General features: G+C 39.0%; 2 protein-coding genes across 5 annotated transcripts; one reads left to right on the top strand and one right to left on the bottom strand.

Annotated features, from left to right (window-relative positions):
- Positions 1–1,173: 1,173 nt before the first annotated feature.
- LOC125372512 lies at positions 1,174–21,492 on the bottom strand. Of its 3 annotated transcripts, XM_048382794.1 has the most exons (10): positions 21,385–21,492; positions 11,477–11,560; positions 8,137–8,340; positions 7,626–7,825; positions 7,420–7,483; positions 5,583–7,259; positions 5,218–5,360; positions 2,474–2,504; positions 1,892–1,983; positions 1,174–1,571 (listed from the first exon to the last, which is right to left on the bottom strand). In XM_048382794.1, exons 3-10 carry the CDS (start codon positions 8,336–8,338, stop codon positions 1,530–1,532), a joined length of 2,451 nt encoding a protein of 816 aa, XP_048238751.1. In that variant the 5' UTR covers positions 8,339–8,340; positions 11,477–11,560; positions 21,385–21,492; the 3' UTR covers positions 1,174–1,529. The 3 variants fall into 3 exon arrangements, with proteins under 3 accessions (XP_048238751.1, XP_048238753.1, XP_048238752.1); XM_048382796.1 differs by lacking the exon at positions 11,477–11,560; XM_048382795.1 differs by lacking the exon at positions 21,385–21,492 and having other exon boundaries at positions 11,477–11,569.
- On the top strand, positions 11,593–17,786 carry LOC125372513. Of its 2 annotated transcripts, XM_048382798.1 has the most exons (9): positions 11,593–11,671; positions 12,238–12,270; positions 12,668–12,681; positions 13,386–14,093; positions 15,226–15,276; positions 15,428–15,631; positions 16,106–16,228; positions 16,424–16,571; positions 17,179–17,786. In XM_048382798.1, the coding sequence occupies exons 2-9, from the start codon at positions 12,252–12,254 to the stop codon at positions 17,562–17,564; spliced, it is 1,653 nt and encodes a 550-aa protein (XP_048238755.1). In that variant the 5' UTR covers positions 11,593–11,671; positions 12,238–12,251; the 3' UTR covers positions 17,565–17,786. The 2 variants fall into 2 exon arrangements, with proteins under 2 accessions (XP_048238755.1, XP_048238754.1); XM_048382797.1 differs by lacking the exons at positions 11,593–11,671; positions 12,238–12,270; positions 12,668–12,681 and having other exon boundaries at positions 12,688–14,093.
- Positions 21,493–22,880: the final 1,388 nt, after the last annotated feature.

Here is a 22,880-nt window from a genome sequence, read left to right as displayed (position 1 = left end):
TACTGGCTAAATTATCAATTATTTGCTGTGTTGCCGTGCTGCAGTAATATTGTCACCACTTTCACAGGAATCAGATGGTCACTGATCACAGCTACTATTGTAATATGTTCTCGCAACATTCGTGAGTTTGAGGTTCGGTAATCTCTTAAACCTGAGTAATTTTGAAGTCAAACTGATTTCCTATGTGCAACTCAAGACTCTGTGCTGTATTCGGTTTGTTAGCATTGCTTGTTTTCCTTTACATTAATTGAGCCTTTAAAAAGAATAAAGGATTTTTTGAAGTTAATTTTTATGGGAATATAACCATGATGGCGGTAGTGGTCAAATGATTTCTTTACCTGGATATATATAAAACAACAGATCAATTCGTTTCCAGCCTGTCATGGTTTATAGATATATCTGGTTTGTCAGTCCCAGACACAATCATGTACAGTCTGACATGGTATATAGATTCTACTGCTAAATCGGTTACACTCTGACATTAATATAGACTCTATTGATCAGATATTTACAGCTTGAAAAGGTATATAGATTCAACTGCTGAACCATTATAAAGAGTATATTACGCAATTATTTACAGACTGACATGGTATATGGATTGTACTGCTAAACAATTTACAGACTGCCGACGTGATATACTGCATTCTCTTGCACGATAACGGTGTTAGAACCTTCACCGAAACGTCGCTCTTAATTGTAATAAAGAAGTTGTTCATACATAAATTCTTATCCTTACTTAGAACTTAGAACTTCTAAATGCCTATCAAAGAGGTTTTTCCTCGTCTCCATGAGAACGTGGCATCTCAACCATCAATCGACTCAACAACCTTGAGAATAAGTACATCCACTCTCCCAATCACTTGCTTGATAACCTACACCGAAACGTCGCTCTTAATTGTAGTGAGTGAGTGAGTGAGTTGGGTTTAACGCCGCTATTAACAGTATTCCAGTTATATCACGGCGTGTCAGTTTAATGTGGGAGGAAAGCCCGAAGTGATGCAGGTCTCAGACGTTTACCACTTTGGTGAAACCCACGAGCACGGGTATGGTGCTGACAAACCTAGAAACATAATCGGGGCGAACCGGGATTCGAACCCACAATCATAGGTTTCTGGCGTGCCCAAGGGACGCAACTCTGCACAGCGAATCGCGGCGCCTTAGACGACTGGGCCACCCGTGCCCCCTCCTAATTGTAATACAGAAGTTGTTCATCCATGATTCTTATCCTTACTCGCTACTGCATTGCTTGACCCAGACTCAAATTTTGATTCTTAAATGGAACAGAGATGCTCCTGGTTTGCCTGGCCCAAGATTCAATCATGTGTAGTTTGACGTGGTATATCTGGAATATTGCTGACAATGACCTAACTTGCTGCAAATATCCCTCAATTATGCTGGTAGTTAAGTTGTTGATATTTATCATCCTACAGATTTTACAAGATCTGAAACTGACATTCATTGTGTTCCTCCGTCATGTACATGTATCTGTTATCTTCAGTTTGCCCATGTGGATGCGCCATGTGTCACTTTCATCTCCAAAAGAACAACTTCTTCCACCACTTCACCGGTTCCTGAAACATTCAACACACAGGTCACACGTGCATATCATGGCGACATCTGTAGCGTTTCTCCCATATGGCCACCACTGATAAGCTCCAAAACATTATATGAAATAAGACAAGCAGCTTACTCTAATCAATTCAGATAAGTTGATTTTCTGTAGAAAAAATGTGAATTCAATTTACATTTACATGAAACTGAACTCTGGGTTGTCGAAAACATAGAACTACAGTAATGTATCGTCCTTGTAACAAAGGAGCGCCAATTCGCCAGAATTACCTGTGCAGAGTTGTGTACTTTCAGAAATTAACAGATCTGACATGAATGGTACCTTTAGCACAGCTTGTAAGATGTTATTTAGTGACCCTGTATCCAGCGCTAGTCTGTTCTCAATTGTGCCGGCCATTTCGTGTCCGAGCAGAGCTGGAGTAGTTTAGAACTTTCATTATAATCACATCTACACCCACAAAACAAATTGTCAGTAAATGCATAGGCGTCACATTGTTAGGAAGTTAGTAAGATGGCATACAGAAACTTAATGGTATTGATTTTGCTCAACATTCTTGGTGTATATTTGAACATCACTTAGTATGCATGTAATCTTTCTATTATATTCTTATAATATTACAAACGTTAAAGGTGACTAATATATACGTGTGCCATTAGCAAAATACTGATAATGACAACGTTTTATGAACCTTGCAAGTTACACCTGCAATGAATGTTAAATTACATCCCCCATCATTATTCACTCTATCATGAGGGGCCAATTTCTGGGGTCCCCCGCCGTGATATTGCTGGAATATTGCTAAAGGCGGCGTAAAACCCTACTCACTCACTCACTATCACGAGGGAAACTGTTACAATACTCCTGATGTTATTCTCTGATAATATACTTCCGTCATAAACTTACATTTCCCCTTTATTTCTGAAGTTGCAGCTGCCTGTAAAATATGAAAAATGATCCTGTAAAGTCTTGTATGAAGAGTAGCAGTATCTCTTGTACAACTTGGGCCAACAATCTTCTAGACTCCTAGATCGTGCTTCCAAACCAATTTTGAATGGGGTTAATGCAGTATATTGACATTGCAAGAATGTTGATGACTGGAATCATCTAAAATTGTGCGACGAGACAGAAATCAATGAGTCAATGGATGGTGCTTTTCCTAAATATCTTGGATATTGACGGATCGTGTCAAGAATTTATTGACACTGTTGACATGGACCACAAGACGAAGTAATCCGTAGTATTAATACCCGCAAATATTCTAAATCAGCTGGCAATGACTTATTAATTGCTGAATTCTTTAAATATGCCAGTGATATTCTTGTCACACACCTTACAGTTATATTTAATGCTGAAAAAGCATACTCCTGGGGAGCCAGTAAACTGTTCCATTACACAAGCAGGGAGATGTCCATCCAACTGTAAACTGTAAACTCAACGTGTCTGTCCTTAATATCAATATATTGGTGTACTGCGTATGCACACATTATAAAATCCCAGTCTGGATATTACAGTCATAATTGAATGATGTCCAGGTAAGCAAAAGCTTTATAAGCCATATCAGAAGGGAGATGCGGGGTATTTTTTTTCCTGTACCCTTACATTCAAACAGTCGCTTTAAAGCCGATCAGCTGTTTAAAAAATCCTGTAACCTCATTGGTTAATACTGCATGGCCGGAACTACTTATTTCTCATTTCCATGTTCATTCATGATTTTAAAAAAACAAGTGTTTGAGTTTTGTCTTTTAATATCTACAACATAATTCGTTCTAAAAATATTGTTTTTATTAATGACAAAAACATATCAGTAACACATGTTGTTTACAATAATGGACTATACAAAGATAAAAAAAAAAGATTTAAGTACAGTAAATGTGATTGACTAAATCGTCAGCTATCCTTGCATTTAAAAAAAGTCAATATTCCTATCCACGATAAAAGTGAACAATCTTGTGAAGATCTTGTCGCAGTATAAAACGGATTCTATGACAGTGGGCGAGAGATCGAAAGAAAGTGACATTGACAGTTGTTTCAAAACGTAAGACACAAGCTCAAGCAACAATGCCAACTCATTTTGAATTCATTTTTGTACTATCATACATGAATCAAAATGTATATTTATCGCCACCATATTGCTTTAATTTTCGAAGGACTAATGCCTCTCAAGCGAACTATTTCGCATTTGCGGAATCTTAGTGTTGAGTGTCTATTTTATATGATCAGGTAAAATTCCACAAATTCGGTGCCATTTCACACACGTATTAATATGATGAAATGCGACTTCGCTTCATGTTTCTTGTCTTTAAAGTTTCTTAATTAAACGGCTCAGCACTTACAACTTTAATTTCACTCTGGACATTTAATCCGTCATTCCACTCGAAAATTACTGTCTATTTATCAACTGTTTGTGGATTTTTTCAATTCTCGCCAGTATTAATCGTAATAATCCGCGCATAGTCCTAAAAGAAAAACGTGTATCTGAAACAAAAACCAACATAGGATGTGTTCAATCAATCCATAAGTCAGTAAGATATTGTGTCAGATTTGATAACTCATAACTCCATGTCCACTTGGAGTCAGTCCATTTCTAAACAGGAATCTAACACCCTCGTCTGACGCGATTGTTACCTTTATGATTGGCAGAAGGAATTATCCTGTTAGATATTGGCAGAAACGAATGTTTTGGAGAAATATTGCATTGACTAATATTTACATGTTAATTTAGATAAAACTAAAGCAATGGTTTTCAAGATGGGAGGACTGTTTTAGGTTAACCCCAAAACATTTCAGAATTGTAAGAGGGAAATGATGATTACCATCGCGATATCTTCATTTACCATCGCGATTGTTTCGAATTTGGTGTTATTCAATTAATTGGCAGGGACAGCACATATTAGCGTGGGCTTGCTTCGATGCTGTAGCTGCTTGTTGATATATCAGTATATACAGAATATATAAATTATTATGATTTATGGGTAACAACTTCTTTATTTTACTGTGATAGATGTAATAATTTCTACATTGATTGTGTCTGACTTAGTCATCAGTACACCCCTGAGAAATGCCTTTGAAACATTAAATTGATGTTTTACTTGTAATCAAAGTAGTTCTTCAAAGTTGCATAATTTCCTTTGAGTCAGATGTCACCTTTTGTAATTGCAACATAATCATAAACATCAACATAAACATTAAACCCTTTGTCGGTAGCCACACATGAATGGTATCTGTCTAATCTTTACTGAAATAACAGCTTCTTTTGAAGTTTTGTCGGTGTTAGGAAGACCGTTTCTAGCCTCTGGGTTATAACCTGAAATGGTGCCTACATACTTTTACCTTTCAGTGTTAATTAGCAATTTTCAATTTATGTCACCTTTTTCCTGTAAATAATCGAATCTGATTCAGATAATACTGTAACCGAAACCTGGAGCAATAGCATATGCCATCGCAGGAGGATGATGATCAGAGAGCCTGGCTTTCAGATCCCCAGTCCATACAGCTGGTGTGATATGCGTACTCTGAACCCCAATGCCCACATGAGTGCAGAGTTACGCTATATTTCAGCGGAGGAAGTATGTCCATTTGACTTGTACAATAAGAAAGATATGGGTAATGAAAAAGTATAATATCCTAGATCATGTGATATATATTACCTCTTGTCTGTGGTCAAGAAATATCAGCACCTCATCAAGTATTGTCAGCAGCTTCCCTGGTGGCAAGTGGTACTTTTTTTCCACCCTCTCTTGCAAAGCAGTTGTCTCTCTCTCTATGTCTTGCTTTATCCTCCGTAATCTCTCTGAAATATCCCAGAACACATGTTTGATACAGTCGCACACATTGAATCAGAAACTGTATATTCATGATAATTACCATTGATAACATACATATACATACCACGTAACACTTGTAATCTGGAAATATTTTGCTCAGGACAGTTTCTGGGAGCCATAGAGCTAAGATTAATGGGGCTTTACATAGCATATGCAAAGGCTAATAATTGACGTTCCTGAAAACTCACCAATGTCATCGACATTTTGCCTGCTTCCAGTTTCGGAATCTAGAATAGATCTGCCATTGTCCACTTGGGTGTTGGCATCACTTCCAGAAGTTCTGCATTTCTCGCCCTGGCTGCTTGCAACACTTTCAGCAGAATTACCGCTTTCTACTTGGCTCCTGGCCTGACTTTTAGTAGAGACCCCTTCGTCCACATAGCTGTTGGCATCATTGCAAGGAGAACTGCCTTTGTCCACTTGGTTCCTGGCATCACTACAAGAACTATCTTTGTCCTCTTGGCTGTTGGCAACGTGTCCAGCAAAGTTGCGTTTATCCACAAAGCTGTCAATTTCACATTCAGTAACTTTGCTTTTGTCATCTTGCCTGTTGACATCATTACCAGAAGACATGGCTTTCTCAATTTTGCTGTATCTAGTAGCGTTGCCTTTGGTCACATGGCTGTTGGCATTACTTCTTACAGATGTTTCTTTCTCAATTTGGCTGATGGCATCAAAAGAAGAAGAAGGTCTGCCTTCGTCTACCTGACTATTGACAACATGTCCAGTAGAGTTGCCTTTGTACATTTGGCTTTTGGCATCACTACCAGAATATCCGCCTTTTCCCTCTTGCCTGTTAGCGAAACCTGCAGTGGAATCAAGGTTCTCTACTTTGCTGCTGACAAGACTTTGAGTAGAGTCTCCTTTGTTCACTTGGCTGTTTGCATCAAAACAAGCATAGCTGCCCTTGTCCGCTTGGCTGTGGGCATCAAAACAAGCATAGCTGCCTTTGTCCACTTGGCTGTGGGCATCAAAACAAGCAGAGCTGCCTTTGTCCACTTGGCTGTGGGCATCAAAACAAGCAGAGCTGCCTTTGTCCACTTGGCTGTGGGCATCAAAACAAGCAGAGTTGTCCTTGTCCACTTGGCTGTTTGCATCAAAACAAGCATAGCTGCCTTTGTCCACTTGGCTGTTTGCATCAAAACAAGCATAGCTGCCTTTGTCCACTTGGCTGTGGGCATCAAAACAAGCAGAGCTGCCTTTGTCCACTTGGCTGTGGGCATCAAAACAAGCAGAGCTGCCTTTGTCCACTTGGCTGTTTGCATCAAAACAAGCAGAGCTGCCTTTGTCCACTTGGCTGTGGGCATCAAAACAAGCAGAGCTGCCTTTGTCCACTTGGCTGTTGGCATCAAAACAAGCAGAACTGCATTTGTCCACTTGGCTGTGGGCATCAAAACAAGCAGAGCTGCCTTTGTCCACTTGGCTGTTGGCATCAAAACAAGCAGAGCTGCCTTTGTCCACTTGGCTGTGGGCATCAAAACAAGCAGAACTGCCTTTGTCCACTTGGCTGTGGGCATCAAAACAAGCATAGCTGCCTTTGTCCACTTGGCTGTGGGCATCAAAACAAGCAGAGCTGCCTTTGTCCACTTGGCTGTTGGCATCAAAACAAGCAGAACTGCCTTTGTCCACTTGGCTGTGGGCATCAAAACAAGCAGAGTTGCCTTTGTCCACTTGGCTGTGGGCATCAAAACAAGCAGAGCTGCCTTTGTCCACTTGGCTGTTGGCATCAAAACAAGCAGAGATGCCTTTGTCCACTTGGCTGTTGTCATCAATACGAGAATAAATGACATTGTCCTCTCGATTGTTCGCGTCACGACAAGAAGAGCTGACATTGTCCACTTGGTTGTTCGCATTGCTTTCCATATCTGTATGTATTAGAGATCTTCCTTTATTAATACAATTCGACATCCATATGTTAATCAGACGGAGCAATGTTAATGTTAATGTTGTCTATTGCACCAGTACTGCTAACATTGTCATCATAAAAATGCGTATGTGTGAATATCGATATCAAAATGCAATTACCTTGGCCTCGTGTGTGATGTACTGGTTCCGCGTCCCTTCCAAGTTGCGACTGATCATCAGAAATCTGCCAGTACATTAAACATCATATTCGTATTTGAAGCAATAAACTCTTGCTATGCATTTATAATGGAAAGTGGTGATTTGGTTCCACAGTGTCACCTCTCTTGAATTATACATACTGGACATGTTTTATGACTTGTACATACCTTGAAGCTATATTGTGTCATAAGGATATCCCCAAGTCGTTTAAATGTGGACTTGTTAATTTGTGTATCAAGATGTCCGGACGTGATAAAAAGTTTGTCCGTGTATTTGAAGCTTGATACACAAGTTGGGCTGAAGCCACGTCGGTACTGCTGTGATGTTGTGAAGGCAGTGAAGAGAATAATGTCGCTACTTGGACCACCTGAAATGAAAAAAAAAACCATTAGAGTGAAAGTTTGATTGGCTAAAGGCCTCTTTATCTATTTCATCTACAAATTGTTACATTTGTATCATTGTGGATCTTGAAGCTATGCCTATGATGTATTCCCTAATCTTAGATCATCTTCATATTAACGATGGAAGGACATAACTTCCTTTTTCGAAAGTCGCATGTTTAAAAAAATATATTTGTCTTAAAGTCCTTCATTTCACATTCAGATAAGATTTAGATACAATCGAAACCCGCCATGGCAGAGTAGCTGATCTTTTGTTTTCATTTACAACAAATCTTACATTTCTGAAGGAAAGGTAGAACCATTCCTTCAAATTCATCGTTCGGTCTGCCTTGAGGCCGGAATATCACAATGTGCGGCGGCGAAACAGTGGCGGACAGTTCCCTGTTCAGCTCAACATGGAGTGACAGCTGGTGCATGAAAGACTTCTTGAGTTTGTCATCATAACTAGTGGTAGGCAGAACATGAAGTGGCAGTGACATATCTGAAACATAAAAGTCTTGACATACATTAATTTGCTACATATGTTTATACCATGAGACATGTTAACATGTTTAGGAATATGAATGACATCTCTGTATGCTGATTAAATCATCAAAATTAAAAGTGTTTTGTTTCACAGAATAACTTCACAGAAACATTTTCTGGCATATTTTTGTGGACTTCTTTATTAATAATAACTACGTAAAATTTGGGGATAAGACATTTAGGCAAGGAGTAGGGATCTCATGGTCACCACTTCTTGCGGATCTGTTTCTTCATGTATCGGAATTTCTGTTTAGATTGGCTAAGTCAAAACAAGGTAATTTTGCCAAGAAGTTTAACTTAGGCCTCGGTATGTCGCTGATTATATATCGTTCAATTACCATCAAATAGTCTATGCCCTTCCACTGCCTAACCTACCTGAACGAGAAATAAAGGAGACCAGTGAGACCGCCTCATCTGTTTCATATTTAGATCAATGCATACATATTCAGAGAGAGTCGACAAGACTTTAAATGACAAGAGGGATGACTTTTACTTTCCCTACATGCTGAGCAGTATTCCATCAGCTCCAAATCCTCACAATTCACAACTTTTGAGATCGATCGAGCGTGCTCTTTCTACCAAAATTTCAAAGAGATTCATCCGACTGCTACTCAGTAGATGTTTAATCAAGATTACAACATTCAAAGTAAACATTTTTTGGTAGACATGTAGAGGACATTTCAGGTGAACAATTGACTTGCATTTGCAAGTGTTTGTGAGTGGCTCACCGGCTGGGGTAGGATACGCTCACCATTTTAAGAAGACCTGGTATCATTACTATTTCATATTCACACATACGCATAAACACATGCTTGCGATATATAGCAGGAGTCGTATAAACTCTTTTTTATGAGGACATTCATATTGGATATGGAAAAGGTTTTGTCACTTTATGTATTGTAGTCTACATGCCATTCAGAGTCAAAGAAGGTTGTAAACATGTTTGAGAAAATGTTTTTTCATGATAAAATAATTTATGATTGACCTCATATCATCAGAAATGCATTTTCCTGAATATACAGTTAATCATTTTCTTTCAATAAAAACGGGGCCGGTCGGGTAGCCTAGAGGTTAAAGCGTTCGCTCATTACGCGGAAGACCCGGGTGCGATTCCCGACATTCTGGTCTCCCCTGCCGTGATATTGCTGGAATATTGCTAAAAAGCAGCGTAAAACCATACCCACTCACTCACTCAATAAAAACGCCCCCAATATATACTAGCCACATAAAGAAACTGTGCACGGAGAAAATATAGATATAAGGGCACACTGTCCATATATGAAATATAGGTTTGAACACAGCAATTATTTGAGACATTCAAACGCTCATGCACGTGCCATGCGATATGACGTCATTGATTGGGGCCTATGGACGTGCAATGTGTTACTGCACGTGCATCCTGTGCAGCTGTACACATCATGTGCAACTCAAAATTCGCTGTCACTTTGGAAAGCATGATCTGTGGTCATTCAAAAATTCTAAACTTCTCAGGCGCAGACACAAGCATATCACAAGCAAATCATGCCAAGATTGACAGCTGCACAGTGTCATGAAGCCATTGGAATGATCCGAGCGGGAACGAGGCAACAACAGGTGGCAACACATTTCCAATGCCATCGCAACACGATATCGGCATTGGTGAGGCGTTATCAGAACACAAATGACGTTGCCGACCACCGAGTAACGACTTCAAGACAGGACAGATGGATTCGAGTTACACATCTCCGACACAGGTTCCAAACGGCAGTAACGACGTCCCAGACAATTCCTGGACTGCGCCGTATCCATCCTAACACTGTCAGGAATCGTTTACGTCAGTACGGGATTCGACCACGACGCCCTGCCATACGTCCCATCCTGACACACCGTCATCGAGTCAACCTTCTAAGATGGAGTTGAAATCATGTTCGCCAACCTAGAATATGGTGGAGAAATGTTGTCTTTACAGATGAATCAAGGTTCAACATTTACCACAGTGACGGGCACCAACGTGCCTACCGGCGTTCGGGAGAACGTTATGCACGCAACTGTATTGTGGAGAGGAATCGTTTTGGAGGTGGCTCTGTGATGATTTGGGGTGGGATAACAGCACGGCACCGAACCCCTTTGGTGGTTGCTCAGGGCAATCTCACCGGTGTTGGCTACAGCGATCAGATTCTGAGGCCTGTGGTCCTTCCTATTTCTGCGACGTCATGGCCCGGGATTGACATTTCAACAGGACAACGCTCGTCCTCACTCGGCTAGGGTCGCAATGGATTTCCTTCACCATAACAATGTCATGTTACTGCCATGGCCTGCAAATTCTCCAGATCTCTCCCCAATAGAGCATTTGTGGGATGAAATGGAGCGCCGTCTGCGTCGTCTTCCACATCCTCAAGATAACGTCCATGACTTGACACAGGATTTGAGGAGGATATGGCAGGCCATTCCCCAGGCCTTCCATGCCCATTTGGTGGACTCCATGCGTCACCGATGCACTGCTGTGATTCACGCACAGGGTGGTCATACCTGTTATTGACTTTGTGACTTTGTCGTTTGACCCCCTACTCCATTTTGATCTTTTGGCGTCATCATAACAGATGTTGTTCAGGTCCCGTTGACATTTTCTTATGGTCCGATTATCAGCTGCTACAGCGTCTGCATCATTTTGTTCTTGCTGTGTTGTATTTCAATCCAGAATATATTTTCTTCGTGCACATTTTCTTTATGTGGCTAGTATATATATGCACAGTTACTTAAGCAGAACGAAAAATGCAATGAAGAGAACGTAAAAGGTTCTTTCAGCTGCTTGGGGTACAATGAGAGTTAACAGATGTCAGATTATAGATAAAATTGTATTATGGATTACAACATGAGCTTCTTCATGCATCCCTGTTGACAACAAAGGCACTAGAGACAACTATGTCTTTAAAAATTAATGACACCAAAGCTTCACAGGAAACTTTGCTTGGTTGAGAACAAAGGCTATTTTCTAAGCAAATGTGTAATGATTCCATCTGATATATCTTAGTGACATATTCAGCCACCATTTTTAGTTAATAGATTGTATGAAAAACAGTACTGAAGCATGTAACTCAACTACGTCAACTCACCATCCAAGCAACAGAAACAACTGGATGTTGACTTTAACTTTCACATCGATCAGGTTTGTCAGCTTGATAGGTGCTGCATACAACCTAGATAGAAGAAATCGTCCTATTATACCGCCGCCCCTGGAAACCTGTTTCAGTAAATGTGTGTTCACCCAGCTGGTACGACGTGTTATTCCCTGCAGGCCGCATCACAACGTAAGTTAACTTATCACTTGAACTTGTCCTTCATTGGAGAAGTTAAAAAGGAATAGATGTAACCCTGTCTTTTACCTCGATCCATCTTCAGAAAGGTTTATTGTTTCTCATGTCAACAGTTTGTTTTTATCTATGGATATTATTATAACATACTTTTGAATAGCTGTTAATTTGTAAACATATAAACGGAAAACAAGAAACTGTGCTTCATATAAAGTTTACTGAAAATAGATTTATTCTGAAACTAAACATTAGTCAGTATGTAATCACAAAGATATCTCAACCTCATGGTGATTCACAATTTGCATGTGCATGTGCATGTGCATTGCGACCAATTTGGATGTTTTCGTGTTTGTTGGGAGAATGATACTCACACATGTCGTTTTTGATTTGAACAGTGACTGTTTAGCTATAAATTAAGCTTACACAATGCCTCAGCTTGCTGAAAATCACATTATCAGCCCACGTGGACATGCTACAAACAGTAACACAAAATCGTCCATTTGGAGACGTGACCATGAATATACATAGACTCATGACAAATAACGATTCTGCCTCTTTTTCAGCATATCAATAAAGCATGAGCTGGTTTGGCTATGGTAAATATACATATACTTTCATGTCACTCAAATCATAAAACTATGGACCTAGGGACTACATGCTACCCCTGGCTTTTTTTATATAGCTCCAGCTGTATTACCTTTACTGTGTGATTCACTACAACTATCTGATATCTTGACTCATTGCTACTGTGCACTTGTCTTGCCATTCACAAAAGAAGTATTACCCAACGAGTTCATATCATCTTAACCAGATATTATCAATCATTATTGACGCTTTCAGGCTATATGATGGTAACGATGGAAATTCAAAACCGATTTTTATTTCACTGACAGTTTTTGAAACCAAAATACTTACACTGGTGGTGAATAATATGTAAAAAAATAACACGTGCTCACTTTACCAAATTGCAACTTCCATATGATTGCCTTGCAGTTTCGGCCGAGGAGGTAAGTAACAGTTAAGGTTTCTTTCGAAACCATTTATTTTGTTCAGTGAGGGAAGATAATCACAAAAGATGCGAGTTCTGTCATTTTCATTTAATATAAAAATGAGCAAAGTAAAGGTATATGTTGAGTTTGATGCACAGGGCGTTTTAATGCATTTAAACAGCTTTTTTACTCTTTATACAGGGCATCAATTTCAACTTGCATGAACTGTTGACCTGATGTTTATGGACATATTTTTCTCCGGAATCTCCTCTAGGTTTTCAAAATTCACAATAAGCAATACCTTATCTACCCATTCTGTATATATTGATAAACAAGCTGTATAAAAAATGTTTAACTTCATAATTTTTCACCTAAAAGCATGAAATTGACTCAATAACACAATGAAGCAAAATGAAACTATATGATCAATTGTGTACAACTGATACCCAAACTATTAGCTGCTGCTTGTAAACAATGTATTTCATGCGATTTATGAAAAAGCAAGATGGTAATGTATAAAAGTTGTGAAGCAAAATGATAAATTCAACAAAACACTTCCTGAAATTGAATTGTACTAGGGTTAGACTAGGTCCAGATCATAGCATGCTTTAATGGCATGACATATTGCACCAGTCACGTAGTTGTATTACTATCATAGGTCGTTATGATACATAGGTGGACTAATGCTTACTGTTGAGTTGAATAAAAATGCATTAAAACAGTTAGCCAAGGCACAAGAGGCGGCGAGAGCTGAGAGCAGGCGAGCGAATGAGGAAAAGGAACGTGCAGCACAGGAAAAGAGAGATGCTGATATAGCCAAGGCAGGAGCAATTGAAAGTGCAATAAGTGCTAGACATGCGCAAGAACAAGCCAGGATTGACAACCAAAGAGCAAATGAGGAAAGGGAACGTGCAGAAAAGGAAAGGAGGAATGCTGCTATAGCCAAGGCAGATGCAAATGTAATTTCAAGAAGAGCTGCGGAAGTTGAAGCAAAAGCCCAAAAGGACAAGAGAGCTGCTGAAGAAGCAAAGGCAGAGGCAGCTATAAGTTCAGCAAGAGCTAGACTTGCTGAACAACAGGCCCAAAAGGAAAATCAAAGAGCAAACATGGAAAGGGAACGTGCTGAAACAGAAAGGATGGCCGCTGAAAAATTAAAGCAAGAGGCAATGGTAAGTGGGAAAAGAGCTCACCAAGCTGAAGAAAAAGCCCAAGAGGAACACCTAAGAGCGCTTGAGGCGCTGGAAATGACCAAGCGACACAGAGAGAGAGCAGAAAAGGCAATAGAACGTGCAGAAAAAGAAGCCAGAAAATCATCAACTACAGCAGGACAGATTGAGGGGATGAATCTTAAGATGGAATCTGTTCAGAAAGAAAAACAACGACTTCAGGATGAGAGAGAGGAAAAGAAAAGGAGAGATGCATGTTTAATGGTAAGTGTGAAATTGCAACAAAATGAATCTCAATTCCTAAACAGATGTCCGACAGGTTAAGTAGGCCTCTATGAGTTATATTCGAACAGTCTTTACAAAGACATTGTTGATGCCTATATAAACAGACGTGTGTTATATACTACCATACTAGAAAATCCTATCCATAATCATATTAAGCGTCTTTATTTTTTCTTCTGCTCCACCAGTGGAAACCTTTAGAAAACCACACAAAGGCAAATAAAGTGTTCACATGAAAACAAACACGGGAATATATGGTTCAAGTCAACATAGAGACTTTGCATTTGACACTGTGTGGTGACTGATGTGTCATGTTTGACAATTTTCGTCCGACCTCAAAAATTGAAAAGTTGTGAATATTTTAATGCTTATCAAACTTCCTTTGAGGCTCAGACATTGCAATGTGAGTGAGTTTGGTTTATGCTGATTTTAGCAACATTCAAACAGTATGTTGGCCAAGGACACACACCAGAAATGGGCTTCACACATTGTACCCTTGATGAGAATCGAACCCGCTTCTTCGGTGTGTTGAGAGAACATCTTAACCACAGGGCTACCCGACCGCCCCAGACATTGCAAGGAATTGTTTGCTTGCCACAAGAGTTGAATAACGCTGACAATCAAAACTTTGAAATACCGATGTAACCAGATGAACAGCTCACTGTATGAAAATCAGCATAATATATGTGAGAGTATTTACAACAAGTATACATGTGTGCCATGAGTTCCACATGTGTGGTTTGTATGCGCGGTGTTTTCAATATTTGAAAATTCCTATGTAATGTTACAAATACTTACAATAAACATGCAATGTTTTAGGACTTATAGATTATGATATATACACTAGGTCCATTGCTGTGGCAGCTTCATTTGGGAAGTAATGTTCCAGGGATGTAAGTGATTCCTCCTAAATATTGTCAAGACCAACACCGAGGCTAGTACTCATATGATGCCCCCAAAAGGTTCAGTCAGATGAACCCATGAAGATCCGGGGAAGAACAGGTCATGTTAAAATATACTGTGTGATACATGAGTTCGACGCCATATGTATCCGCATGAACCTTTGAAGAATGATGATTTTCATGTTCTTAGATTCTTGCTTTTACATTTGCAGCAGTTTGCATGGGGGCCAAAGAATACTGAAAGAACAGTCTGGACATCACAGGTATCAATTTCGAAACATTTGCCTGCTTTGAAAAAATGAGAGAAAGCAAAATATCATAATCAAACTCTTGCATAGGGTTGAACAGCCCTCTGTTTAGGTCACACATATTTAAATACTTATCTTATCTTGCTTTCATTTATGTACCCTGCAGGAGGTTCAACGACTCCGAGACAAGTTTCATGAACACAAGTATGACAAGGGAGGGAGGCTGATACATGGGAAGATCCTGATATTTGGTCCCAGCGGTACTGGAAAGTCATCCTTCTGCAATGGCCTAAGAGCAGCACTGAAGGATTCTGCCACACCTGCAAACTACTACGCAGTTGGTAGTATCGGCAGTTCACTTACTGGCAGTGTGTGTACTTTCCCTTTTCCACAAGTCTGAAATTATCCTAACTGTTCATTTACTGATTACTCTTGGTAATTTCATAAACATTTCCATTCCATTCAATAAAATACCTCTTCTTTCATAATCTATTCTGTGTTGAGGTGACTATTGATTCCTGGTGTTGAGTTCAACTATGTTCTAATGATATTTCTGTCACCAAACTTTATAATTATTTATGCACTTCCACTGTAGGTCTAAATTTCGCGACCAAAAAAGATCAATATTCATCAGAAATATCTTCCAACAGTTGACTGTAGGATTGATTCCGACTATAACATGAACATGACTGTGTAAATATATGGTATTCACGAAAAGGTGAGCATATCCTGTCCCACCTGTAGCATGTCCAGAACTTGAATTCCAACACATACTGGAAATAGCATTTCATTAACTTGTTTTGCCCGTGTTGTTAGTCCATTGGAATAACAACCATAATTACAGTTTCAGGCTTCACAATATGGACCTCACTGGATTATTGACATGCCAGGAATATTTGAATCCAGTGATCTCAAAACGGAGAATATTGAAGACATTGTGTCTGGCAGGGTTCGCTTTGATGCCCAGGTAAACACTACTAAGTACCATCATTAGCTTAATATTAAGGATATGGTCGAAGTAAATACTGAAATATATATTTATGTGAAATGAGCTGTAATGTCGTTTAACGTCGCGCTCTTATTGCACTTATATAGCAACATATAGTTATGTAATCAACCTTCATTATACTACTGTGATTCATATCCATTTGTTTGTTTCAAGATAACAAAAACTCTTGACGCGAAGGGCAACCTGCAAGAGGCACGAAGGGACGTATCATGTGTTGTGCTGGTTCTCCACCATGGACTCGCTCTGGGTGACGAATTGAAGCGTCAACTAAATGCCATCATACGAAGAGGGGGAGAAGGTGGTAAGTTAAGACTGATGTTGCCCTTAAAGACTGACTTTGTTTCCATTGTGAAACTGTGTGGGTAATCTGGCTTTCTAATTTGGCAGCATCCAGTAAAGGGAGTTTCCTTAAGTGTTTGGTTGCATCTGACTGATGCACCTGCTGTAAACCACAGAATATGTAATGCCTCCTACATACCACGGGATAAAATTTCTAACATATGAATAGATAATATTATTATATTATTATAGGTCAATGTCATTTGGAGTTTGTGGTAAGGTTTAAAATACCTGTGTAACATTGAATCATTTGTATTGGAATTTGACTGTTTGATTTCTTATTGTCACTTGACAATGTCTCAATCCTCATATGTATGTGAGAGGTAAAGCCGTTTTGGTAAACAGTTTATAAAAAACATCAACACCTGTCATGTACCAAAATCACTGTTCAGGTTATTTACGTCTTGTTTCATACCTAGAATATTCCAGCTATAAAAAGAGGCTTCATATAAAGATAAAAAGTTTTCAAAAATGATCCATGGAAAATGAGTGAGGACGTTCTTTTGACGGTCAGTACAAGACACTATAGAGTCTTTATTTGGGTAATGATCAGGTGTATTTTGCTTCAGCCCTGTCCTACCACCTGGTGCTGACTCATCTGGATGAGTGTGACCCGCAGTTCAAGGACCCAGGAAACATCCCCAACCTGTACAAATCACCTCTAGTACAGGAAGCTGTGAAGACGATGTCAGACCAAACAGGCATTCCAGCATACGCCATCAGTTACGTCAAGAATTATGTGACGGAAACAGAAACAGACACCAACACCAAGCTGCTTCACCTGAGAGCTCTTGACAGAATCCTCACCTCTACAGCTGACCAAGTAGAGAAGATGATTGATTTTAAACTTCAGAAGAACATGTATGATGATTCATCAGTCAACCGAAACGTCCTAGTATTCATATCCGCTGCCATGCTATGTTTTTTGGCAATGGTATATATGTGTACCCAGTGAATGCAAGACCATTCCAATATGTATGCACTCGTATCTTCGGTCTTTTAGAAATTAATGCTCTTCAACCTTAACTCAAACCGTATCATCAAGGTGTCATCGAAAACTAAAAACTATCATAATAAATGCATGCCATTATCAGAAGACACTTCAGGCAACATACTGTCTCTATGAATAGGGCGGTCGGGTAGCCTAGTGGTTAAAGCGTTCGCTCGTCACGCCGAAGACCCGGGTTCGACATGGGTACAATGTGTGAAGCCCATTTCTGGTGTCCCCCGCCGTAATATTGCTGGAATATTGCTAAAAGCGGCGTAAAACCATACTCACTCACTCACTCACTCTATGAATAGTACATTTTCATGGAACGAATCGAAGGAAAGTATTTTTATCACAACACTGAGAGGGTCCTTGCATATTCATGAAAATTCTTTGATCGATCAAATTGAAGCTAATGTGGAGGAGGGGATTACATATTTGGTACGGTAGGTTCTGGACTTGGCGTCCTGTATGAAGAAACAAACTATGTATGGTAAAAATAAACACGATAAACCAAAGTTGAATATAGCATGTAGGGCAGCAAGATGTGAATCCAGAAAGGCTCTCAGAAGGTGTAGGTGTCGTCACAGTGAACACAACAGAAAAAGCTACTGTAAACTGAGAAATGTGTATAAAACCTTTTGTAGAAAGTTCAAATATCATCTAAAATCGCCACGGTTAGTTCGGCTAAACAGCACTTTACAGTCCGAAATTATTTTGGAACACTATACGTTCTCTTCACAGACATTCTACCCCCAGAGGATCTATATCCCAAACAGAATTGTTATATCATTTCAAGAAGTTATTCTCAAATGACGATTCTGTATATTTTGTAGACAATGAGGCCTTTGAACATGATAATAATGGCGTCATTGAAACTTTTAGTGATATTGGCATGCTTCTGTTGGAATCACGGGAACGGAAATATTTAATGCGATATCTCACTTTAAAACACGTAAATCTGCTGGGGTTGATTGTGTTATAGCTGAAATGTTTAAGGACTGATTACCTGATATTATGCCTCAATATGCCTGACATATGTTTCAATCAGATGTTTTATACAGGTGCTTTTCCTTCTATTATTATGCCATTATTCAAGAATGGAAACGTAAACAATCCTGACAATTACAGGGGTATATCTCTCACTAGTATTCTTGGTAAAGCATTTACGTCTATCATCAATTATAGATTAGCACTGGGGTGGAATATGGGAGTTTTGATCCCTGACACTCAAGCGGGACTTAGAAAGAATTAATCGACTTTTGAACAAATATTTATGTAAGTTGTAAGTGCCCTTTGTTGATTTTAAAAAGGCCTTTGCGCCTGTAAATAGAGCTAAATTGTTTGAAAAATAAGGGTTTGGGAGGCAAAATGCTTGTCATTGTTAAATCAATGTATGCAAATGTAAAAATCATGTGTTTCGCTATGGTGATACTAAAAGGCTTACGCTAAGGATGTGTTTCAAGACCTATACTTTCTTATTTTTTCATTAATGAGTTATATGTTGATATCATGCAGTCTGGTAGACATGGCGTCCAGCTCTTCCCTGACATAGTAGAACTTTTCATGCTACTTTTTGCAGATGATATGATTTTGATGTCTAGTACTGTTATTGGTCTACAGAAGCAGCTTGACATACTTTCGCAATATTCAGATAAATGGAAACTTAGTGTTAATCTTGATAAAACAAATACTGTTATTTCGTAGAGGTGGTCGAGTGGCCGCAAGAGAGAAATGTTTGTTTAAAGGTAAATGTATTAATGTTGTGAATGAATACAAATACCTTGGCATATTGTTTACCCATACACTGAATCTGAATAAGTCTGTAATTAATCTCACAAACAGCGCAAAGAAAGCTCTGTTACAAGTCCACTCTGTTATCTCTAAGCTTGGAGCTACTGCAAACACATATTTGAAATTATTTGATTCTCAAATACAACCTATTTAACTATATGGGTAAAGAGTTCTTTTCAATTGAAAAGGTTTATCTTCCCGCTTGTAAAACGTTTTTGAAGGTTGGTATGTCAACACCAAGTAATTTGGTTTATGGAGAATGCGGGAGGTTCCCATTGTACAGTATATCTTACACTCGTTGCTAGAAGTATTGGTGTAAAATAATAATTATGACTGAACACCGTTTACAACTTTACAACAAAGCCTACGATATGCTTGTAAATCTCGATAGTCTTGGAAAGAACACATGGGCTTCTTGTATATGTACCTTGCTTTTTACATATTGCTTTGGTTTCATTTAGCTCTCCCAGACAATTGGTAACACAAATGTATTCATTTAGCACTTTCGCATGCGTGCCAGTGATATGTTTCATCAGATATGACATACAGATATTTACAAAAGTTCAAGATATGATACTTATCGCCAGTTCAAGTCATTGCTTCACACATAATCTTATTCATCAAACCTACGGTACAGGAATTTTGTAGCATCATTATTCGTTTTAGACTTGGCCTGAATGAAATAAAAATTAACACAAGGAGATTTTCATCTTAGAAATTCCTAAGGTTATGCCCGTTCTGTGACAGTGTTGTCGAAGCTGAATAGCATTTTATGTTTATTTGCTCTATATACGAAAATCTAAGGAGCAAGTACTTACTGCAGTGGTCTTTATCTCATTTTAATGATATAACATTGCCTTCATTACTGTCCTGCAAGGATCTTCTAACACAAAATCAACTGGCTTTGTACATACATCATGCGTTTTTGTTACGAAGTGAATTGATACCTTGACTTTGTATCTTATAAAATATGTTATGTTACTCCGCTGAATGTGGGCCTGTGGCTTTTCAAACAATAAAGGATTGAATTGAATTGAATACTGATTTCTTCAATTTCTTAAAACTGGAAGACAAACGTGAATATAAAAACACCAGTGCTACGTATATTCCTAACTGATGAGGTAAATTGCATGGTATAATGAACACATTGTAAAATCGTTTGATTTTAGTTTCTAACTTCCATGTGTTTGAAAACAACAATTGTGGTTGATTGGTCAGAGGATTCAAATAACAATATATCTCCATTTGAATACATGGTTTATTTCAGCAACAGCATTGCAGACCTTATACTTATGAGACAGGATTCACAGCCATTACATAAATTGAAGTGATGATATAAGTATTTGTAGGTTGTGATTCTCAGCATATTAATTCGTGTGCATGCCAGAGAGTAGGGCTCTAATGTGCCACTTCTTTCAGTTGGTTTCAGACTTGGGCCATCACCTGTGAATATACTTTTGCATAGATTGGCAGAAACACCTCTTTCGCCATCTCAATCCTTTTCTTTCAAAATGGATTCGCTCCAAATTTCGCCATGGTAGAATTGAGATAAACTGTCCAATAATATATGTTGCATGTACATGCATCTTCGTCTCAAGCGCGCTGAAATTAACATTTGAAACCTCACGCTGCGCGTTCAGTTCCAAATTCAATTTGGTGCGGTTAAATCTACAGGTAACCTAGCTCTACATTGAAAACACAGTATGTTTATCTCCTAATTAACTGGGTGTAATCAATACACATGACTGCATCTGGGGTGATATGTGTGGTTCACACAAAAACTGGTCGTTATGTAATGTCCGGTGAAATGTGAGATGAGACTTTCGTTGCTTACATCAAATAGCAGTGAACTACTACTGAATCGGAACAGAAATAATGTTGCAATCATTGTTTAAAAATTACACTGACATTTAACAATCTACATATTCATTCATAACCAAACCTAAAATATATCTCAACAACAAACAGTCTATATAGTAGTTAAGCAACCTACCATCTGTGCAGGATTATCTCGGTCGAGCTGACGCCCTTGAATGCAGTGGCTATTTACACACACGTGATACTGCGTTCTAACATTTCTCGTTCAGGGTTGTTTTCAAGGGAACATGGGAGGTGATATTCTGTCGAACTATTAGATCGTTCTGGTTGAGCGTGAATAAGATGTGTTGTTCACGCACCGGTGGACATGGGTAGGCAGTTGCATCTATGGCTATTAATTGAATTGTATACAGCTGAAACGATTATGAATACGACAACATAAATGGTTACGCTGTGTTTTGCCACATTGCAAATATCCTGAATACACAGCATGTTTTCCCCCGGATTCGACTAAGTGGGGGAGATACATATTTTAATCTTACATGTCTAATCTTTATTTCACGTACTGAAGAGGCAACAGGCCTATAGTACAATTTGAAGAATAAACAATTTTATACAATTTATGTACATATCTCACCAAATCACCTCACGTCATTCCACCTCGCATCTCAACACAGTCACATAATTTCACACATAGAGTACAATACCATACCCTGTAATTTCATATAACATACGACATATTCTATAATATCATATCATATTGTATCATTATTATAAGATCATACTATATAGTATTATTTCATATACCATTATCATATCATAACATACCATACATATCATCGTACCATATATCACACCTATATTACATCATTATAACACGTAATGGAAGATGCACAGTGTGGGAGATACATTTTTTAAAATCTTGTATAATGTACAAATAATATAAGTAATTAACCACTGATTGAAACGATTGATAAGATGCTACATTTGGTTTTCAAGGAAGGGGGTGGCCTCACCCAACTCTCTGGATCTGGTTGCCGTTGATTAGCACACAGTGGTGTGACGTTCCTACAGAGGCGATATCGTTTGCCCCTTGTATTCGTTTCCAAGCAGTATTAGGATGGGGGGGAATCGATAGTGGAAATTACTAGGACGAATCAACAATTGTTATAAGTAAGCTACACCTCCAGGCCTGAATGTGTGGCCCACCAGTGTGCGGAATTGATTTGATTTGATTTTATAACGTACATATGAGCTTACATTGTATATTATTCTTATTGTCAAAACTTTAAAATATACAAATGATTTGGCGCAATGATATAATAATCTTCAATGGACGTGACTATTCAACACCAAAGGTAACATCGGTGGAAGTATGTCAAAGCTGATTGTGAAGAGGCCATGAAATGGGATCGGATTGTCATGCCAAAGAGGGGGCACGGGTGGCCCAGTCGTGTAAGTCGCCGCGATTCGCTGTGCAGAGTTGCGTCCCTTTGACACGCCAGAAACCTATGATTGTGGGTTCGAATCCCGGTTCGCCCCGATTATGCTTCTAGGTTTGTCAGCACCATATCCGTGCTCGTGGGTTTCACCGAAGTGGTAAACGTCTGAGACCTGCGTCACTTGGGGCTTTCCTCCTACATTAAGCTGACACGCCGTGATGTGACTGGA

Source organism: Haliotis rufescens, unplaced genomic scaffold, assembly GCF_023055435.1.
Source record: "Haliotis rufescens isolate VD_foot unplaced genomic scaffold, xgHalRufe1.0.p SCAF_41, whole genome shotgun sequence".
Classification (NCBI taxonomy): Eukaryota; Metazoa; Mollusca; class Gastropoda; order Lepetellida; family Haliotidae; genus Haliotis; species Haliotis rufescens.
The sequence above is the reverse complement of the archived record's forward strand: the minus strand, read 5'-3'. Positions and strand labels throughout refer to the sequence as shown.

Coding starts and splice junctions, on each gene's coding strand:
- LOC125372512 (XM_048382794.1), bottom strand. CDS start 8,338: ATGTCACTGCCACTTCATGTTCTGCCTACCACTAGTTATGATGACAAA. Junction 7,484..7,625: donor TGACACAATATAGCTTCAAG/GTATGTACAAGT, acceptor ATGTACTGGCAG/ATTTCTGATGATCAGTCGCA. Junction 1,984..2,473: donor TTCAGAAATAAAGGGGAAAT/GTAAGTTTATGA, acceptor AAACTACTCCAG/CTCTGCTCGGACACGAAATG.
- LOC125372513 (XM_048382797.1), top strand. CDS start 13,347: ATGCTTACTGTTGAGTTGAATAAAAATGCATTAAAACAGTTAGCCAAG. Junction 15,632..16,105: donor GCAGTTCACTTACTGGCAGT/GTGTGTACTTTC, acceptor CCATAATTACAG/TTTCAGGCTTCACAATATGG. Junction 16,229..16,423: donor GGGTTCGCTTTGATGCCCAG/GTAAACACTACT, acceptor GTTTGTTTCAAG/ATAACAAAAACTCTTGACGC.